General features: G+C 35.9%; 1 protein-coding gene across 3 annotated transcripts in view; it reads right to left on the reverse strand.

Annotated features, from left to right (window-relative positions):
* ASAP2 (ArfGAP with SH3 domain, ankyrin repeat and PH domain 2) overlaps positions 1–17,057 on the reverse strand; it is a 93,001-nt gene that overhangs the window by 27,269 nt on the left and 48,675 nt on the right. For all 3 annotated transcript variants that reach the window (XM_074861586.1, XM_074861585.1, XM_074861584.1), the window contains exons 6-12: positions 16,716–16,845; positions 14,529–14,614; positions 13,093–13,168; positions 12,500–12,586; positions 6,667–6,770; positions 6,480–6,549; positions 984–1,071 (exon numbers count right to left, since the gene is read on the reverse strand). In XM_074861586.1, coding sequence (XP_074717687.1) covers positions 984–1,071; positions 6,480–6,549; positions 6,667–6,770; positions 12,500–12,586; positions 13,093–13,168; positions 14,529–14,614; positions 16,716–16,845 — 641 coding nt within the window. The remainder of the gene's footprint in view (positions 1–983; positions 1,072–6,479; positions 6,550–6,666; positions 6,771–12,499; positions 12,587–13,092; positions 13,169–14,528; positions 14,615–16,715; positions 16,846–17,057) is intronic.

Below are 17,057 nucleotides of genomic sequence, written 5' to 3' on the forward strand. Positions count from 1 at the left end.
AAAAGGAATGTTTTTAAACTCTATAGTAAAAGTATAAATAGTGTGTATATATATATATAGTATAAAGTATGGAGTATATAGACACTATATAGTATAGAGTGAAAAAGTGATCTGGAGAAGAGGCCGGTTATGCCATGTCATATGTATGATGGGACAAATGATAACGTTGTGATAAGCTGATATTGGGAAAAATGTGATGTTGTCATCAACAAAGAAAGTGCAAAAGTAAACAGGGAAGACCACTTGCTTGTGCAGAAATGGAAAAGCTGTATATTGCATACATGAGTACCAGTCTATTAACATAAGCAGCATATCTTACACTTACAAATACAAAAGCACTTTATGCTCCGATAAAGGAACAAATGAGGAATAGATTTATATTCTTCTCCTCAAATAATCTGAGACATGTATTTTAGTAATGTATTTTTATTGAGTCCATAAATATGATACTAAAATGTCCCACTGAGAAAACAAATGAAACGTTCTGCTATACAATTTCTCATCATTCCATTCAGTTTCGAAAATCATTCTGTTTTAATATGTAGACTCTTTATCTCTCTTATGAGATAATAAAACTAAAAAAGTTTTCAGTATTTTGCTTAAATTTTAAGAAGTTTTGTCATGGTTTAAAAGTTTTGATCTTATACAAAAGTCATAACAAGATGATCAGCTGTGACATTTTCAATATAAAAAGTGATGTCACAGCAAAATATTGTTACTCTATTGTAAGGTAGCACAAAACTATATAGAAAGAAGGAGTAAGGACAGCTTTAAAACCAAGTAGTTTTCCAAAGAAACGGGTACAGTTAGTGGCATTATACTAAAATAAGAGAAATGGTAAATTGTCATAAGAAGGGTATTTTATAAAGGGAAGCATTCTACAATTGTGAAAATGTTTAAGTGTATTCTTCACACATCTACAGAAATAATGCAAAACTCTTTGATATTAGCTGCAAGTAAAAAGACCTAAACAACAAACCTACGTGATATGAGGTCAAAACATTTTTTCTCCTCTGGGTTTGTTTTCACTTGGCAGGTTAACAGATTGAGCTTTGCTGGAGGTCGGTTAGCCTATTTGAAGACAAAACATACACATTTTAGTATATTGATACTGATTGAGCCCTGCAGTCTGAAAATATAGAGTAACATCCCACTGGCCCAAAAGACTTGAGAAATGGCTTATGTTAATTTTTAAGGTACCTGGGTTTTGATTTATGTTTTCTTCTGCATCATGGTTTGTAAACTACATTTTCTTATATTTGGCTATTTTGTTCACTGATAACTAGACAGACACTAGAGTTCTGAAAGGGGAGAGAGGTAAAATCACTTTAATTACCACTACTCTGATCACCCTACCAGTAACACTTATCTGAAGGAATCAGGTATGACAAAGAGACAGATTAATTTTACGTAAGTTTAATCCTCTAACATTTAGACATTAAGTTTAAAAAAATTAGCCTACGTTTTCAATAACCAAATAATTTTGACTTCTGCTAAAGTCTTTAAAGAGAGCCTAGATAACCCGTTTAGAACAAATGCGCAATTTTTAAATCAGTAAAGTTTGCACAGAAAAGTCTTGCAACAAACATATGCAAAACTAAACTGAGATAGTTCATTACTAAAAAATGTAGTGAAACTAAATATATTCTATTATCATATAAATTTCCTAGTCAAGTTCCTCTTGTCTATTTCAGTTCCTTACTGAATAAAAAGGGTCAATGTTTTACTAAAAGCAAAATGCACGAGGAAGCTTCATTTTGAAAAGGCTACAAAGACTTCTCAAATAGCATCTCTGCACTCATCTCTTCCTTCCCTTAACCTGCTTGTCCTACAGACCTGGGGTAACATCTAGAAAGATGTTATGTTTGCAACCTTGACTTGAGGAATGGCTTGCACTTGCTACAATGGATAACTAGTTTTGCTCTTTTAGCATAATTAAATCAGAAAGCAGATTTAACTAGAGATTTAACTAGAGAGACTCCGCTCTAGACAATAATATCTGAAAAATAATAATTTTAATCATTAGAAAATACTATAATAAAGATAGCCATATACATAAACACATTACCACACTTCTTGTTGCGTTCTAACAATTTTAATCTATCAAGTTGCTAAAACAAATTTAATCATCTAAACAAGAACTATTATCAAATGAAGCCGAACTACCACATAATGTAATTAACTTGCAATGAATCATAAGAAGCACAGATCTTCTTGATCTGTTCTAAATTTACTGATGAAAACATTTAATTCAAAAAAGAAGGGAGAACAAGTCTGAAGAATACAGATTTCCTTGAAACAATCTGATAAAACGATGTAGCTGGCCAAAAAAGAAAACCAACATCATTATATCTGAAAACTACCACCAAAAAAAAAAAAAAAATCAATCAAACCCACAGAGAAACATAAGGGAAACAATAATGTATTTTTTTCCTGTTTAAAAGAAAAAGAAGCATGGTGACCTTGAAAAACAGCACGGTCATGCTTTGCCTAACATAAGCAGCAGACAAAGTCATACATGCTTTGAAACAACGCTTGCTGGGCAATGTAAAACAAATTGTACCCAAGAGAGGTTTTGGAGTGAGCAAGATGACAAATAAAAAATTAATTGACAACCACATTGTATTCTCTGCCTAGTAAATAGCTTTTCAAATTCCAGACATTCCTTTTAGCCGTAAAGTGCATACAGCTTTCATTATTTTAGCCTATCAACAAGAGTTCTTTGTAACTAGAAGTGTGCAAGAAAAATCTTGAAAATGCCAGCTTGGCCCATTTTCTCAGTTATATTTAAATATACTTAATATCCATAGCACTAAAGTTTCCAGTGTTTACATTTTTAATGTAACTGTTGTCCAAGAGCGTCCAGAAGCTGCCTATAATGAAAATACAAAATAAATCAAACAAAAATCAAAGTATAAATATTTGGTAAACAAGCCACTGGGCAACTCATATATACCTTTCTCACAGGCTCTATGAGAATGTAAAAATACAAGTAAATTCAGGTTAAGAAAAAATCTACTTGCCCCAGGACTTTGGATCTGAAGTGTATTCAGGACCTAACTAGTTTTCTGTAACTTCTGAAATATGAAGATGTAAACGGATCCCCTAAAATGCCTCAGAGAGGTCTGAAGGACCAATATACACAGAACGCGTCTCTCTGGATAGGAGAATGCAGCATAAGAACTCCGTATCCGGATCTGAGAACCCAAAGAAACGGCTGCAACAATCTAAAACACAAACTGGGCCAATGTGCTGATCTCAGAATCCAAATATATTCCAAGGCTTTTGTTTGAGGACCTTTTAACCTGAAGTCAGCATTAACAGGGCTATTAAAAACCCCTGACATCTTCACATGTGGCTGATACTACCTCATTCATGCTTCTATCCTGTAGCCAAGTAACACCCACCTCCCTGACATGTGCCTGTTACTTGGCAGACAACACGCTTCCATCACATGGCAGATGTTGCCTGGGTAGAAGTTAGAGCCACAAGACAAAGGGAGGTAAGGCTGTATAAATTTCTTAGCCACACTAGGCTGTAGGTGTATCCGCACATTTGGCAGGATTAGGAGACACTAGAAGTAGAAAACGGTAACAAATGTGCAACTGCTATTACATTATTTGTTTGAAACCTCCGAGCTTCACTTTCCTGCTGGAGTCTCTGATTAGACAATTAAATTTCAGACTGCTGCTGAATTTTTGGACACCAATGTTAATACACCAACACCATGAAAAGATATGCTGCCACCTTACATGCCATACATGCAGACTACAGCATCAACTGTCCCTCTATCCAGCAAAACTTACAATCTGTTCTGGCAACAAACAGTAAGTTTAAGAATCAAAAGGCTAGGCCTCTAAGACAATGCCGAGTGCCGTGATACAGAGCTGATTTTTACAAAAGGCACGAGCAAATGTGTTGACTTACTTAACAGACTGGTTGGCTGATTTCATGGTGCATTTTTTCTGGATATCACAGTGATTTACTTAATAATCAAAATAATAAATCTGAATCTTTTGCCTTCAGATTGTCCTGTTAATCACAATAGTAGATTAAAGTTTCCAGCCGTAAAGAAAGAACAACAAACAAGATTCCTTGATAATGAGTCTCTCTTACATTCCTTTTTTGCAGACAACCAGCAAATTCTGTTTAAGCTTTTTAAACACAAACCAACTTTGAAGAATCTGAGGTTCCTCAAAGGTAAGTTTTTCCCTTGTGACTTCTTGATCCAGAACCCACTTAGGAATTCCTATTTACATGGTTCAATCTGCTTCTATCATTGATTTTTCATCCACATGAGTTAAATTGCAGTCACGTAGATGTCAGAAAATTTCCAACTGCTAATAATTAATTACATAAAGGAGCAGTGTCTGTTTTTCCATCAACCATTACTTTGCACATTGCTCTATGAATGCTAATTTCTTTGAAACTTTTAGTTGTCTAAAAGGATAACTTCTGCACATATGCCAATGCAGACGTGTATTCAGTGTTATAGCTGGGTGACTGACAGAGGACCAACCATATTGTCCCCACGCATATCAGGAGAGCACTTGGCAGGCAAGTTTAAGTCAGAATACAGCAACTGCAACTCCTGAAGATAGCTGTTCTAGAAACTAACTGAAGAAATAGTCTGTCATAAAGAGAGGCTACATGACCAAAGAACAGAAATCCATGCAGAATACTTAGCTTTTAAAGCACTGAAAGCTGTAAAGCATTTACAAATTTGTATTTGATAAAGCAAACAAAACTGACGACTGAATTTCTGAGAGATGGTTTATTTTGATGAACAGCTGGGAAGAGAGAATGACACATCATTTTTTAGACACCATGAAATATCAACCCTGAGAAAGCTTGGAAATCAATGTCGTTGCTTCAGAAGTCTCAGAAGACACTCAGCAGCCCAGAAATTTTTAACAAACAGATATCACTTCTACCCACTTCAATGTCTATGAAACGAGCATTATTATTTACACAAAACTTCATCAATACATAAGGAGAAAGTGAGCAAATTAAGTAAAAATACATTTTAGGAGTGTATTTTAAAATAAGAAGGTAGTCTTAATTTTGTAATATAAAAAGATTAAGACCAAACCTGTGAAACCCACATACCTAAACTCACATTTAAGTATCTACCTTAGCAACTGATTTCCAGCTACAGCTCCACTGATTTCAGTGGGAACTTACTGCTTCTAAAAATGTTAGACCATCTGGTAGACAGCTTAGTAAAAGAGAAGAACAACAGTATCTTGATAGACTCAGTAGCTGTACTTGCATGTGAAAGTTTTAACATTCTGCTCCACAAGTGGATTTTGTAGCCTCTGCCAGCTCTGAGCTGCCCTAGCTACACTCCCACTAGTACCACTACAGCATGTCCAACGCCAAGCGCATTTACAGCACACGGAGACACCAGTATAGACACACTAATAGACTTTTCTCTGACAAAGATCCACTGCTTTGCACTTAGATGAAAACAGGGATAAACTGGTGGACAATTCCAAAGCCGTAGTAACAACTCTACTTTGCAGGCCTGGTTCTGCACTCCTCCTTAACTCCTGGTTGTCATTTCAGAAGGCAACAGCTTGTGGTTAGATGCACAAATGAGAGATTGATTCATTTTTGCTGTCAGGGTCAACTTGTAGTCATAGCAACAGGCATAACAGGATGAAGAACAGAACAGTTCATAACAGGATCAAGAACAGGACTGTTTATTAGACCAAGAATGGGAAATACTGTCACTGATTTGATTTCTGCCTTAAGAAACTTTCTTAAAAGTTTTGAGAAAGCAATATAAAAAAGAGAAAAGTTACAGGAAAGCAAAACCAGCTGAGTTCAAAACCAAGTGTAAAAGGTCCAAAATACGAAAGTATAAAGTTTTAAAACTTAAAGTATAAATATTAAAAGTTTGTTAATGTGTTTCAAATATTGATAGCAAAGAAAGAGAGTTAGAAGTCCCTCTATCTCTTGTCATTCTGGTAGCAGTTGCCTTCAGAGTTGATTTTCCTCAATCCCCCAATTCCCAGCTACTCCCCAGGAAAACTACCTTCACAACAGATTACCATATAGCATCAAATCTGAGGGAGAGAAGAGATTCAGCATTCTCTCAGTTTGCCTTGTAAACATAAAAAGTTCTTTAACCCGTATCTAAAAGATGGCTTAACGCCCAACCATATCCCCCCAAAAAATGAAGCTAGAATTTGTGTTTTTAGATAGTCTTGCAAAATATGAACAGTTTACATGAACGGTGTCATTAAAAAAGCCATTTTTTCCCATTAACAGTCATGAGCATTAAAACAGTTGTATTTTTAGATACTGTGTATGTCTTGATATATTTATGAAAGAGTGCCTTAAAAAATGTATCTGTCATATTCAAAATGCTGCATCAGGAATCTAGCTAATTCCAAATTATAAATATAGACCAGCATAGCTTGCCTTTTTGTATTAGCAACCATGTACATAAAATACTGTAAACAAATACTTACTGTACCATGGGAAATTGTAAGAAAACCATTTTTAACTGAGCACTTCCTTTTCTGCCACACTTTTCTGATTCTGGTTTAAAGGGGGGAAAAAAAAAAAAGTAGTGACTCAGTTTTTAATATATTTAGTATTACATTGCTTCAGCTCTTATGACCTAATTTTGTTTCAGTAGAATCCAGCAGTACTTACCCATCACTTTTCTTGTACAGACTACCATTTCGTTCAGTGCCATGTTCCTTGTTTCCCTGAGGCTGATGTAAACTGTAAGCTGTACTCTGGCGAATCTGAGAATCCTGAAGTATTCAGAACACAATTTGTAATGCATTCCACACTTTTGACCAAATATCCCCCTATTAATGAGTTTCAGAGCCTTTCCTTCCTGCTCTAATCCTACAGGGCAAACGAAGCACATTTTCCTTCCTCAGTGAGACAGAACAAGATTCATTTCTTTTTTAAAAGGGCACAAAAAACTTTTGAGAAGTAGTCATTATCACCACCTGCCAATATCCTCTTACTTGCTTTTATTTAGCTTTAATATCAGCCTTAATACGTGGCTTATTAACCCAAAAATTGAGCAGCGTGTTTTCCAATTCATGCAAACACTGCAGTGTACAAACACTAAAGATTATTATTACCTGCAATTCCTAGTGCACCCTTCCATTGTAAAAAAGTTACATACATAAATTTGAAGAAGTGGTTTTCCTTGTGGAAACTGAGTCAAGTTATTGTTTGAAAAGCAGAAGAGACATCCTGGAAACAAGGTTCAGAAGACGTACAGGAAAACTGAAAACTTATTTCCATAAGAAGAATAATTTAAACCAAAATATCTTGAACAAAGTAGAACTCTGGGACAGGATTAACTAAACTCTTCTCATTGCTCTCAGAACTACCCAGAGGCAGGACCCACTGCTGCAAGAGCACAACTTCTTAAAAAATAAGAACCTGATAATAAGGAATCTGATATGTCATGCTATACTAGCGGCAGTAACATGATGGGATGGACTTTTTGATGCATACAGTAACAATGACTACTACTGATAATATTTATTATTTTCTTTTCTACTGTTTTTGCTCTATGAACATAATACACCTCTGTTATATGTGGCAGATAATACAAGTATAGTGAGGAAAAAAACCCACAAAGAAAGCAGCTCACTTAAGTTTTTGCTTACAATAGTTCAGCTAGTCATTTAAGAGCTACTAAGAAATAAACTTACTGATTTGATAAAAAAAATCTCTTTTGTTAAAAAGATGAGATGGTGTGTCTCAGATATACTAGGAGGACGATCACAAAATACATAATTTGGGGTTTTCAGAGTGTACACATAAAAAAAAAATATACAGTGATCTAAATGTATGAATTAAGGAGATAGTTTCTCTCTAATTGCAATTAGCTTCATACACTTTATTAGCCTAAGTATAAGACATCTCTGGATATAAGCGGGGGAAAAAGACCAACTAAAACCAAGAACACACTTGGGACTGTGATTCTCCCCAGTGAATGCCAGCTCAGGTGGAATGCTGCTCCTTTACAAGCTCCAGCAGCACATTCTGCTACCAAAGCTACTAGTGCAGCCAAAGCTTTTCAGGATCCTCAGCAGTAGTGGCAACACACGACAGGTCTGAGATACGATGGTAGGGACAGAGCTACCACCTACATCCCTGTTCAGTGCACTTAGGACTCCACACTTCCAGGCTGCAGGATTTCAGGCTCATCCTGAGTAGAGTGCTGGAGCTCAGTGGTCCTGAGAACCATGACCCGAGCTCAAGGCAGGCTGCAGCATTCCTTGGTGCTCCTTTTCAGCAGAAGCAACCTGTGCCCGCTTCCCTGTCTTTCAGCTAGTGCTCTAGGAAGCTGTATCAGGTAGCTACAACATTCATCCAAGGCTTTTAAAGGCACTACAAAACCACTTAAATATCTGTGTCTGACAGAGCATCCCTTCAGATTTAAACCAGTCTTGTTTATCGTTCCTCTCCAGCCTGTTTACATAGATTTGGTTTTGCACTCTGGCTGCCCAACATAAAAACAGAGCAACATTTAAAAAGAGTTCTCGTCACTCATTAAGAACCACTGCATGCATACATGTACTGACTTCTGAAGAAAATCTGATCTGATACTGCCTATTGTGTCCTACCAACACCTTGATCTCTGCCTCCCATTAGTAAAGGAACACCATTCTCAAGAAGATTAGAGGCTTTACAGGAAATTAGTTTCAGTCTCCACATCCTCAATTATGTAAAGATTTCAGATGACCTCCAACACCTGCCCATAGCACCATTCCCATTACTTGAGATTGTGCTGCTACTTTTTGCACATTATTTTCTGCTGCAGTTCTGCTACCTCTCTTCAGCTGTTGTTTACACTCAGCTGCTGTGTGTGGCCAAACTGGCAAGCCAATAATACAAGCTTCCTGCCTTACTTCAACCAGAGAGGAAGCTGTTGTAGCTGACGTGTATTTCCACACATTCATTACTGTGGAGAGTATCTTTAAAAAATTTAATACTATTTCATGAAAAGAATTTAAGGAAGACAAGGAGATTTTCAGTTTTAAATCCTTGGTGCATGCCACGTCCAAATCAATAGTGTCCAAGGTGATTGCCAGATGATGGTTCTCCACAGCTCTCTGACAAACAAGTTCATGATTTTGATCTAGCTCCTACAGACGGGATGCCATACTGGAACTAACATCCTCCAGGCAATTTCAGCAAGCCCTTTCTATATACAGGCTCCCCAAAGGATCTTCCCTTATTTCTGGTTTGCATATTGCACATAACAGGAGTACAAATCACAAATAACAGGGTCAGACCCAATGGCCTTACTGGAGGAGCAGAAACAATGTACATTACCTATGGGAGGAAACGGATCACCGCAGGATACAGGACATACCTAGTGCAGCATATTGTCATCTTAAATATCTCTTGAACATAACAAGATCAGAGCAGACTGAAGTACACAAGCCTAAGAAACTGAACTCTGTCCACTTTATCAGCTTTGAAATGCAGATAGGCATATAAAAAAAAAAGTTATTTCATTGCAGCATGTTTATAGTGAATCACTTCACTGACCATAAAGAGGTTTGAAATTATTTCTTCCAAAATCTTATAAAGACCAACTGACTTATAAATCAAGCTGAATAGCATAGCTGAAACTGAAAGAAATGTGAAAACAGTATTCTGTAAAGATGGTTTGTGACTACTTGTAAGAGAGATTCTAAAAACCTATTTGAACACAATGGAACTTTCCATACAAGGTGCTTTAATTTACACATGGCAAATTTTGGCTAGCTGTTCCACAGCTCCCATGGAGCAAGACTTTAGACTGTCCAGATCGCTCCGGTGCATAAAGCTGCCAAAAAGCCCTTACAGCTCTCGAAGAGCCTGAGCTTCTCTTGCATTTGCAGGATCATTGCCAAGAGGATGTTTCAGAGATCCATCCCTTATCTATTACAGCCCCACAGAGCCTCCAACAATGTATCTGCCAGTACCCCCTGCAGGCAGCCTCTCCTATAGCACAGCTACAGTAATTTTCATCAAGAAACATAAAATTTATCCTATTTTGCAGTGACCTAGACAGATTAGAGGTTCTACCAAACATGTAGAATAAGCAGAAGCAAAATCTAAACACTACAGTAAAGCTACTTTCAGAGAGGACATGGGAAAGAGAAACTAAGGCAATACGACTCTAAGGTTGACCCTGAAACTTGTAGGAGCCCTACAGTTTGAAAAGTTTGAAAATTAAAAGTTACAGAGGTGTACACACAATGATGTTTCAAAAAGAAGTTTCAATGCAAACCAGGTTTGAGGAAGTTCTGTGCAGGAGAAAATCATGTGTACAGGCACAACAAAAAAGGTTCACTATGAGTGTGTCTTCTTTTTTTTTAAACACAACAGAAACAGTATTTATCCACATTCTATTATTTCATACTTGAAGTCCATTTTAAATAAAAATACATATATGTTCAAAATCTTGCAAGAACATCAAATCAAGCAACTGGATTTAATTCCCAAAAGAGAGTGAAAAAGAAACTACCAATTTGTCTTACAGAAATTTTCTTCCCCAAGAACAATCTGATAACTTTTTTTTTTCTTTTTGGTAATACAGAAAACAGAAGAGGAGAAAAAAAAAAACAACCCAGTCTTTTCATACCAACAGAAAAAAGCTCAGAGGAAAAATCCAGTTTCTTGAAACCTGAATGGAAATCATGCCAACTATTTTCATTAAAACATAGTAACACTTACTCTCCTAGACTTCGGTCACAAAATGTAAATGCGTTTCAGGAAGGAAAAAGAAATCAGTTATAGTAAAGGAAATTACAGTGCAACAAGAATAATATTAGTGGGTTGTACAGCAAATTATACCAGGATCATTTGGCATCCCACTGATTAATTGATGTTTTCAAAAAACTTTAAAAATAATTATAGTACTTCTCATGCTTTGCAAGTAAGAACCTATATCTAAATTTTCAAAATTAATAAATAATGAATATAGCATAATGCATTTTTTACACTTGTATTTTTAAATGCAACAAAAACCAGTACAAGTAATAAATTTACATGTATTATTACATATTTCATTCTGTGAAAAGATGTGTGCTTACCACATCTTCCATATATATTTAATATCAGCATCACTGATAAACAGGTAAACATAGAAAAGCCATTCCCAGCAACCATGAAACCCAGGTGCTTCTATTATCTCTTGAACAAAGACCTGAATAAAATAGGAAACCTGCTAACACACCCTAAACAACAAAGACTCCTTACTGAGAGTGGGCAATCAGTGGTGAATCCAAAGTAGTCACCATTTCCACTAGGATCACTGGTATTTCACTCCACAGAGATCAAATTTTGAAGTTTTTAGCAAACGCGCCCCTCAGTGAGTCCTAAATGCCAGGCAGAACCTAAGAAAGTGCCTGCAAACTGTATGGGACTTTGTAGACAACGGTCATTATCACAAACTTCACACGGTAACAAACAGTACCTCAAAGTGAAGAGCGTTTAAGACTGTTTGAATGCCTATCAGCAAGTCATAGAGTAACAGAATGGTCTGGGTTGGAAGGGACCTTTAAAGATTGTCTAGTCCAACCCCCCTGCCACGGGCAGGGACATCTTTCACTAGATTAGGTTGCTCAACAACCATCATCCGGCCACCGGTAAGAGCTGGGAGTCACCGTAACCTTTATGGGAAGATGAAAGCAAGATCGGAAAAGGTCAAGGAAGTCTGAGCTCTACAGACTAAACTATTTCATTGTGATCCCTCTCAGAAAGAGAATCTGAAAAGGGGGGAGGGAGTTCATTCAGCACTTACTCATGGCCCAGCAGCCACACAAAGGAAACTGGCTGGCATTTATTTATATGAAGAGGAAGCACTAGCAATCTGAAACAAAAGTAGACTCAGTATTTAGGATTAGATTATACAAAAGATACTTGCTTCCAGATCAGAGTTTGCCAAATGAAACTACTCCAGAATTCTTTCAATCTAACAGCCATCACAACCGAAACTCAAAAAAATACTTATTTGTTAGGTTGCCAAACTGGCCCAGCTCTTGCATGTTTGAAAACTGGCAAAACTTAATTGTCATTTTTGCAGATGGTGACAAGAGGTGTTTTTGGATTTGAAGTTCAGTTTTACAAAATCTTTATACAGTTTGGAATATTACTGTGAGGTAAGACTGTACTAATGGGGTCTCCTTGATACTGCCAAAATTCTTCCTTTCTCAGTTTGAACAACATAGACACCATGGTCTGTTAGTTCACAGACAGTGCACCATCTTAAGTATTTTGCAATATTGACAACAAAAAGAAATTATTTCGCAATAAGCCGCATATTTTTAGTGGGAATTCATTTAAAAAAAAACCCACCTTTGTCAGAAACATTCAATATCAGCATCAAAACAAAGATGAACAAACAAAAGAAATTAGATGGCTGATAAAAGTTAAAATAACTCTATTTCAAATACTAATATTACATTAGAAGTAATTAAAATGGGTATTCCAAAGTTAAGCCACCTTATATGCTCACCTCTTTCTGATCAACCTGGAGTGCTGATTTTAAAATATCTCTAAGCTGTGTTAATTGTCTTCTTTCCTCATCTTGTGCTTGTTTAATCTTGAATGAAGAAAAACACAGGTCAAAAATAACATTACTGTTTCTTTTCAACCCAGTTCTTCCAAACTTGCTACTTAATTGGTTCATTTTTCTGAAATATGTTCAGCAAGAATGAAAACACAAAGAAAAAAGAAACGTGATCAATTTATTTTCCTTTACATCTTCAGAAAACTCCATAATGGCTAGGATGTTGCTAGGTTAAGACTTTGATATTGCCTCACACTGTTCCTGCTTCCTTGTGTTCAGTTTGAAACCATATGTTATTTTCCACTTAGTCAGTAAACATTTCTGAGCAAAGGCTGTTTTCCTAGCATTTTACACAGTGGGGTCCTGAACTGAAGCTAAGGCTTCTGAATATGATATTAAAACAAATTTTTACTCAAAAAATCTACTCAAAACCTTAAAATGCTGACTATTAAAATAGTCAGCCAACCTGAACCAAAATGATCATAGTTCTACTGTCAAAAACTAATTTAACAACACAAATGTGAAAGGTTGCTACTCACTGTATAAAGATCTGTCGAGAGTGTCTCAATTGAAGGCTTGAGACTTTCAACTGCTTTTAACCCATCCTGAAAGAAACTTAAAAACAAAAAGCAAACTGTTATTAAACTTTGTGTTTTCTGTTGAAAAAGTTGCCAGAGCAAGATGTGCATATTCTTATGCCATACCATAAACTCAAAACATTAAACATTTATTTTCTATGCATCTTTGTCCGATCCACTTCTTCATTTCCATCATAGCTTATTCTAACATGCAAAATTCCCAGTTAGATTCATAACTGCCACAATCCACCGCCACGTTTTCCTCATTCTCACCTTAAATAAAGGTTCTCACCCCCATTTTGAAGGCCCAGAACAAGCAAGATTCATTTGTAGAACAGCAAAAGCTCTAGTAGATATAAAATAATTGTGACTTCTTACAGCCAAATAATTTCATGTCTGATGCAATCTTCCTACTGAAGGAAAACCCCTTTGTTTCCCAAGCATTAAATATGGCCTATGTGCAAACTGAATATGCTACATCTCACTGTATCATATGTGGTTTTGTATTGGCACAGTAATGTTACCTATGCCAAGTATTCCAGCTCTTTTTTTAAAAAAAGGTGAGATTTAAAAAATAAATTTTGAAAAACCACAATTATATGCACATTTGATTAAATGCTGCACCATTTGCAACAGAAAATATTTTTCACTCTGTGAAGCAGACATGAAAGTGACAATACAACACAGCATTTGTTGAAATGTTATTAAATGGACAGAGCAGGTAAATGACATACTACAAGTCACTTTAAAAGTAACATTGCTATAAAGGGAGAAAACCTAGATAGATGCACACTGGTCTTTTAAGATGAAAATTTACTGATCTGAACAGGTTAACAGCAGTTCTTTCAAGTTTATAGCTATGACTTTATTGCTCTATTATTGATCTGTAAGACTACCATAAGAAAGCATATCATTCTAATGAGAGCTTTGTGTTTTATTACTGAGTCCTCCAATAAATTTGAAAAGGAACAATTCCTTCAATACAGTTTTATCTCACTGCTTATGCAATTTATTTTTCTTGAGCACAGATTTAATTTACATCATTGCCAGATACACTCAAAAACACCTGTCAAAACTAATGGACCACTAACTAACAGACCAAACTAATAGCTCTGTTTCAAGAGTAGTTTATGAAATATGCCAAATTATTGTGCAGCACTCCTTTGGAACAGACAACTACATTCTGTGGGACTAGCTCAACCTTATTACATGTTTCAGAATACAGTAAGAAAAGCAATGACCAATCTATGACAAAAGCAATTTGTCAAAAGACATCACCGAGAACAGTTGAATCTTAAATATATTTTTTAAAATCTAGAAAAGTGTTATGATGTCAAAAGTTTAAAACAAAACATTGGTCCAGTTATTGTGTAGATATAAAGAAAACTAAAACATACTTGCATTGAGCATGAAAATACTTGATCAAGTTCTGAAGCAAGTCCACTCCTTTTTTAATTTTGATTTCATTGACTTTCAGCAGGTACTGTTAAAAAAGTAATTCACAAAAGAAATTAATTATTACTGCTCCAGTATTTTTTTAACATTTTATTTTCAGTTACAGAAGACCTAAAAGAGAATGCATCAAACAGTGGCTTCAAGGGTTAATCACACAAAAACAACTGTTATCACCGCTGATTTTGATACTATGTGGGGATACTTTACAATTATTTCAAACTGTTAAAACATCCTTTATGGCTCCTGTGGAAAGCCTCTGTCAAAGGAAGCATAAAAGGGTTTGTGTGGTAAATTTAGGAATCCATTCTTAAACCTAGCCGCCTGTCTAGGTATCTATATCACTAGCTGTTAAATTAATTGCTAAATAGATGTCATTAGGGAAGAAAGCAGTTTCCTCAAAAAAGTGAGGGATTATTTTAACCAATTTTTAAATCTGCCTTCTGATTTTACTGTTTTCTCTATCAATTCCTTATACATGGTAATTACAGAAAATTACAGTTTAGCAAGAAATTTTTAAAATATACTGTCAAGCTAAAAAAAATTGTAATTAGTGTCCTTTTGCATTAGGCACAGTCAAAGTTCATACTAAGTGACCGCTCCTCCCCTGAATGCCATAGCCAAAAGATGTCAGCCATGCAAGCAGAAGTAAGATTGACCAAATATTTACAGGAGTCCTTAACTGTCTATTAAATGACAACAATTTTTAATGCCTGGTTAGACAGTGACCTCCAAGCAAAGAATGTCTTTTAAGCAATGTTCTAATGCATCTGGTTTTCCCCTCCCCACAGTACACCTTAAGTGTATTAAACCCACTAAAATAAAGTGGTATCCAAGTGCCACCTTCCAATGTCGCAGCTTTTTATGATGGTTCAGGTGAACAGATGATTAGCCTAAATGGACACACATTCACTGAATAGTATTAGTTAGAAGAATCACCTCTCTAGCTCCAGTTAATTTAAAATGGAGCTCTAGGCATCTGGTATTGGGTTCACTTTCACAATTTATAGAGAACTAACCTGTACTTACGACACAACTTCAATATGTCACACTTCTGATTTACTAACAAAACCAAAACAAAAATCACCTTTTATGACTATTCAGAGGTAACCGAGAATAAACTTCTTTTCCCTAAAATCTGAAGAAATACAGGATATACTTCAGCTATTCCACATTTAAGGTAACTTGATTCAATTTCACAGACTTCACCCTGCATTTTATTATCACTACAACTGACTAAAGTGAACTCCTGCTTTACTGTGACACAGGAGGAGAGAAGCATCTGTTCCTGGTTGTTTCTTAGGAAGGATACAGATGGGCAATTAGCTGGAAACATCCATATGCTTACTGGTTACTCAAATCCCTTAATCAGTTTTGAATACTTTAGTCTGACACCTTATAGGAATGTGAAGCTTTTCTACTAAGCATCAGTGCATACGGTTACTGAAAGTGGTATTTAGGACAAGTGCTGTTAGGTTATGTTGGCACATGAGTCAAATTAGCTCTAATCATCATAGTAAAACCAGAAGAAACCACCCATGGTATATTTTTGAGTTAATGCATAGAAAGTACGAACACACCAACTTGAGTTCCCAACCATGGAACCTGACATGACCTTAAATGAATCAAACTAAAAATATTCACATCAGATTTAACATACTGCAAAATCACAAAGATTTCGAAGTAGAAACATTCTGAAACATCTTGAAAGAGAACTGGATTCCATCCTTAGCACTTTTTTTCAGCACCAGCCCACCAGTGTGCTAGACTGGAGTCTCTCCTCAACACAACAGCTGTCAGCACAGGGAACAATTCAGAGAATGATCTAGGGCTTAAAATAACTTTATAGTGAAATAGTAGTGTAAAGGCTTATTTACCATAATCTCTTAGCATTTAATTGAGCTTTGCGTTATTTATTTATTCTACAATTTACTTGTTAAGTGAACTTAGAAAAGATCTAAAGTCCCTGCAAAGTTAGCACATCAGGATAAAATAAAGTGTTTCAGCAAATGGGAGTCCACCAATAACTTGGCATTTCCCTTTAACGTCACAGCTGCCATTAAACAATTGTGTTTTTCAAAATTTTCCTAAAAACATTAACAGAACAATATGAATTTGACGTTGAATCTTACCTCACACATCTGTAACTGGAAGATCCTTCTTTCTTTCTCCATTTCTTCTGCAATTTCAGCTCCACTTATCTCTGTACGGATCATCCCATGCAGCTTAGCATGCTCTTTTTTCTCCTTCTCTATTTTTGTACTATAAGGCAAAGAATCAGTCAATGAGGTGAGAAATCCACAGCCTCTCAGGGAATCTGATTATTCACAAAGTCTACTGACAGATGCAAAGCCAAGCTCTTGTAGCTTTACATATGACTTACTTCCAGATGACATTTCATTTGAAATTTGACAATGACTAAAGATCAGCAATGACATACAGTAGCTGAAATCTAATTCAATCATCTGTTAAAA

The sequence above is a fragment of the Strix uralensis genome, chromosome 3, assembly GCF_047716275.1.
Source record: "Strix uralensis isolate ZFMK-TIS-50842 chromosome 3, bStrUra1, whole genome shotgun sequence".
NCBI lineage: Eukaryota > Metazoa > Chordata > Aves > Strigiformes > Strigidae > Strix > Strix uralensis.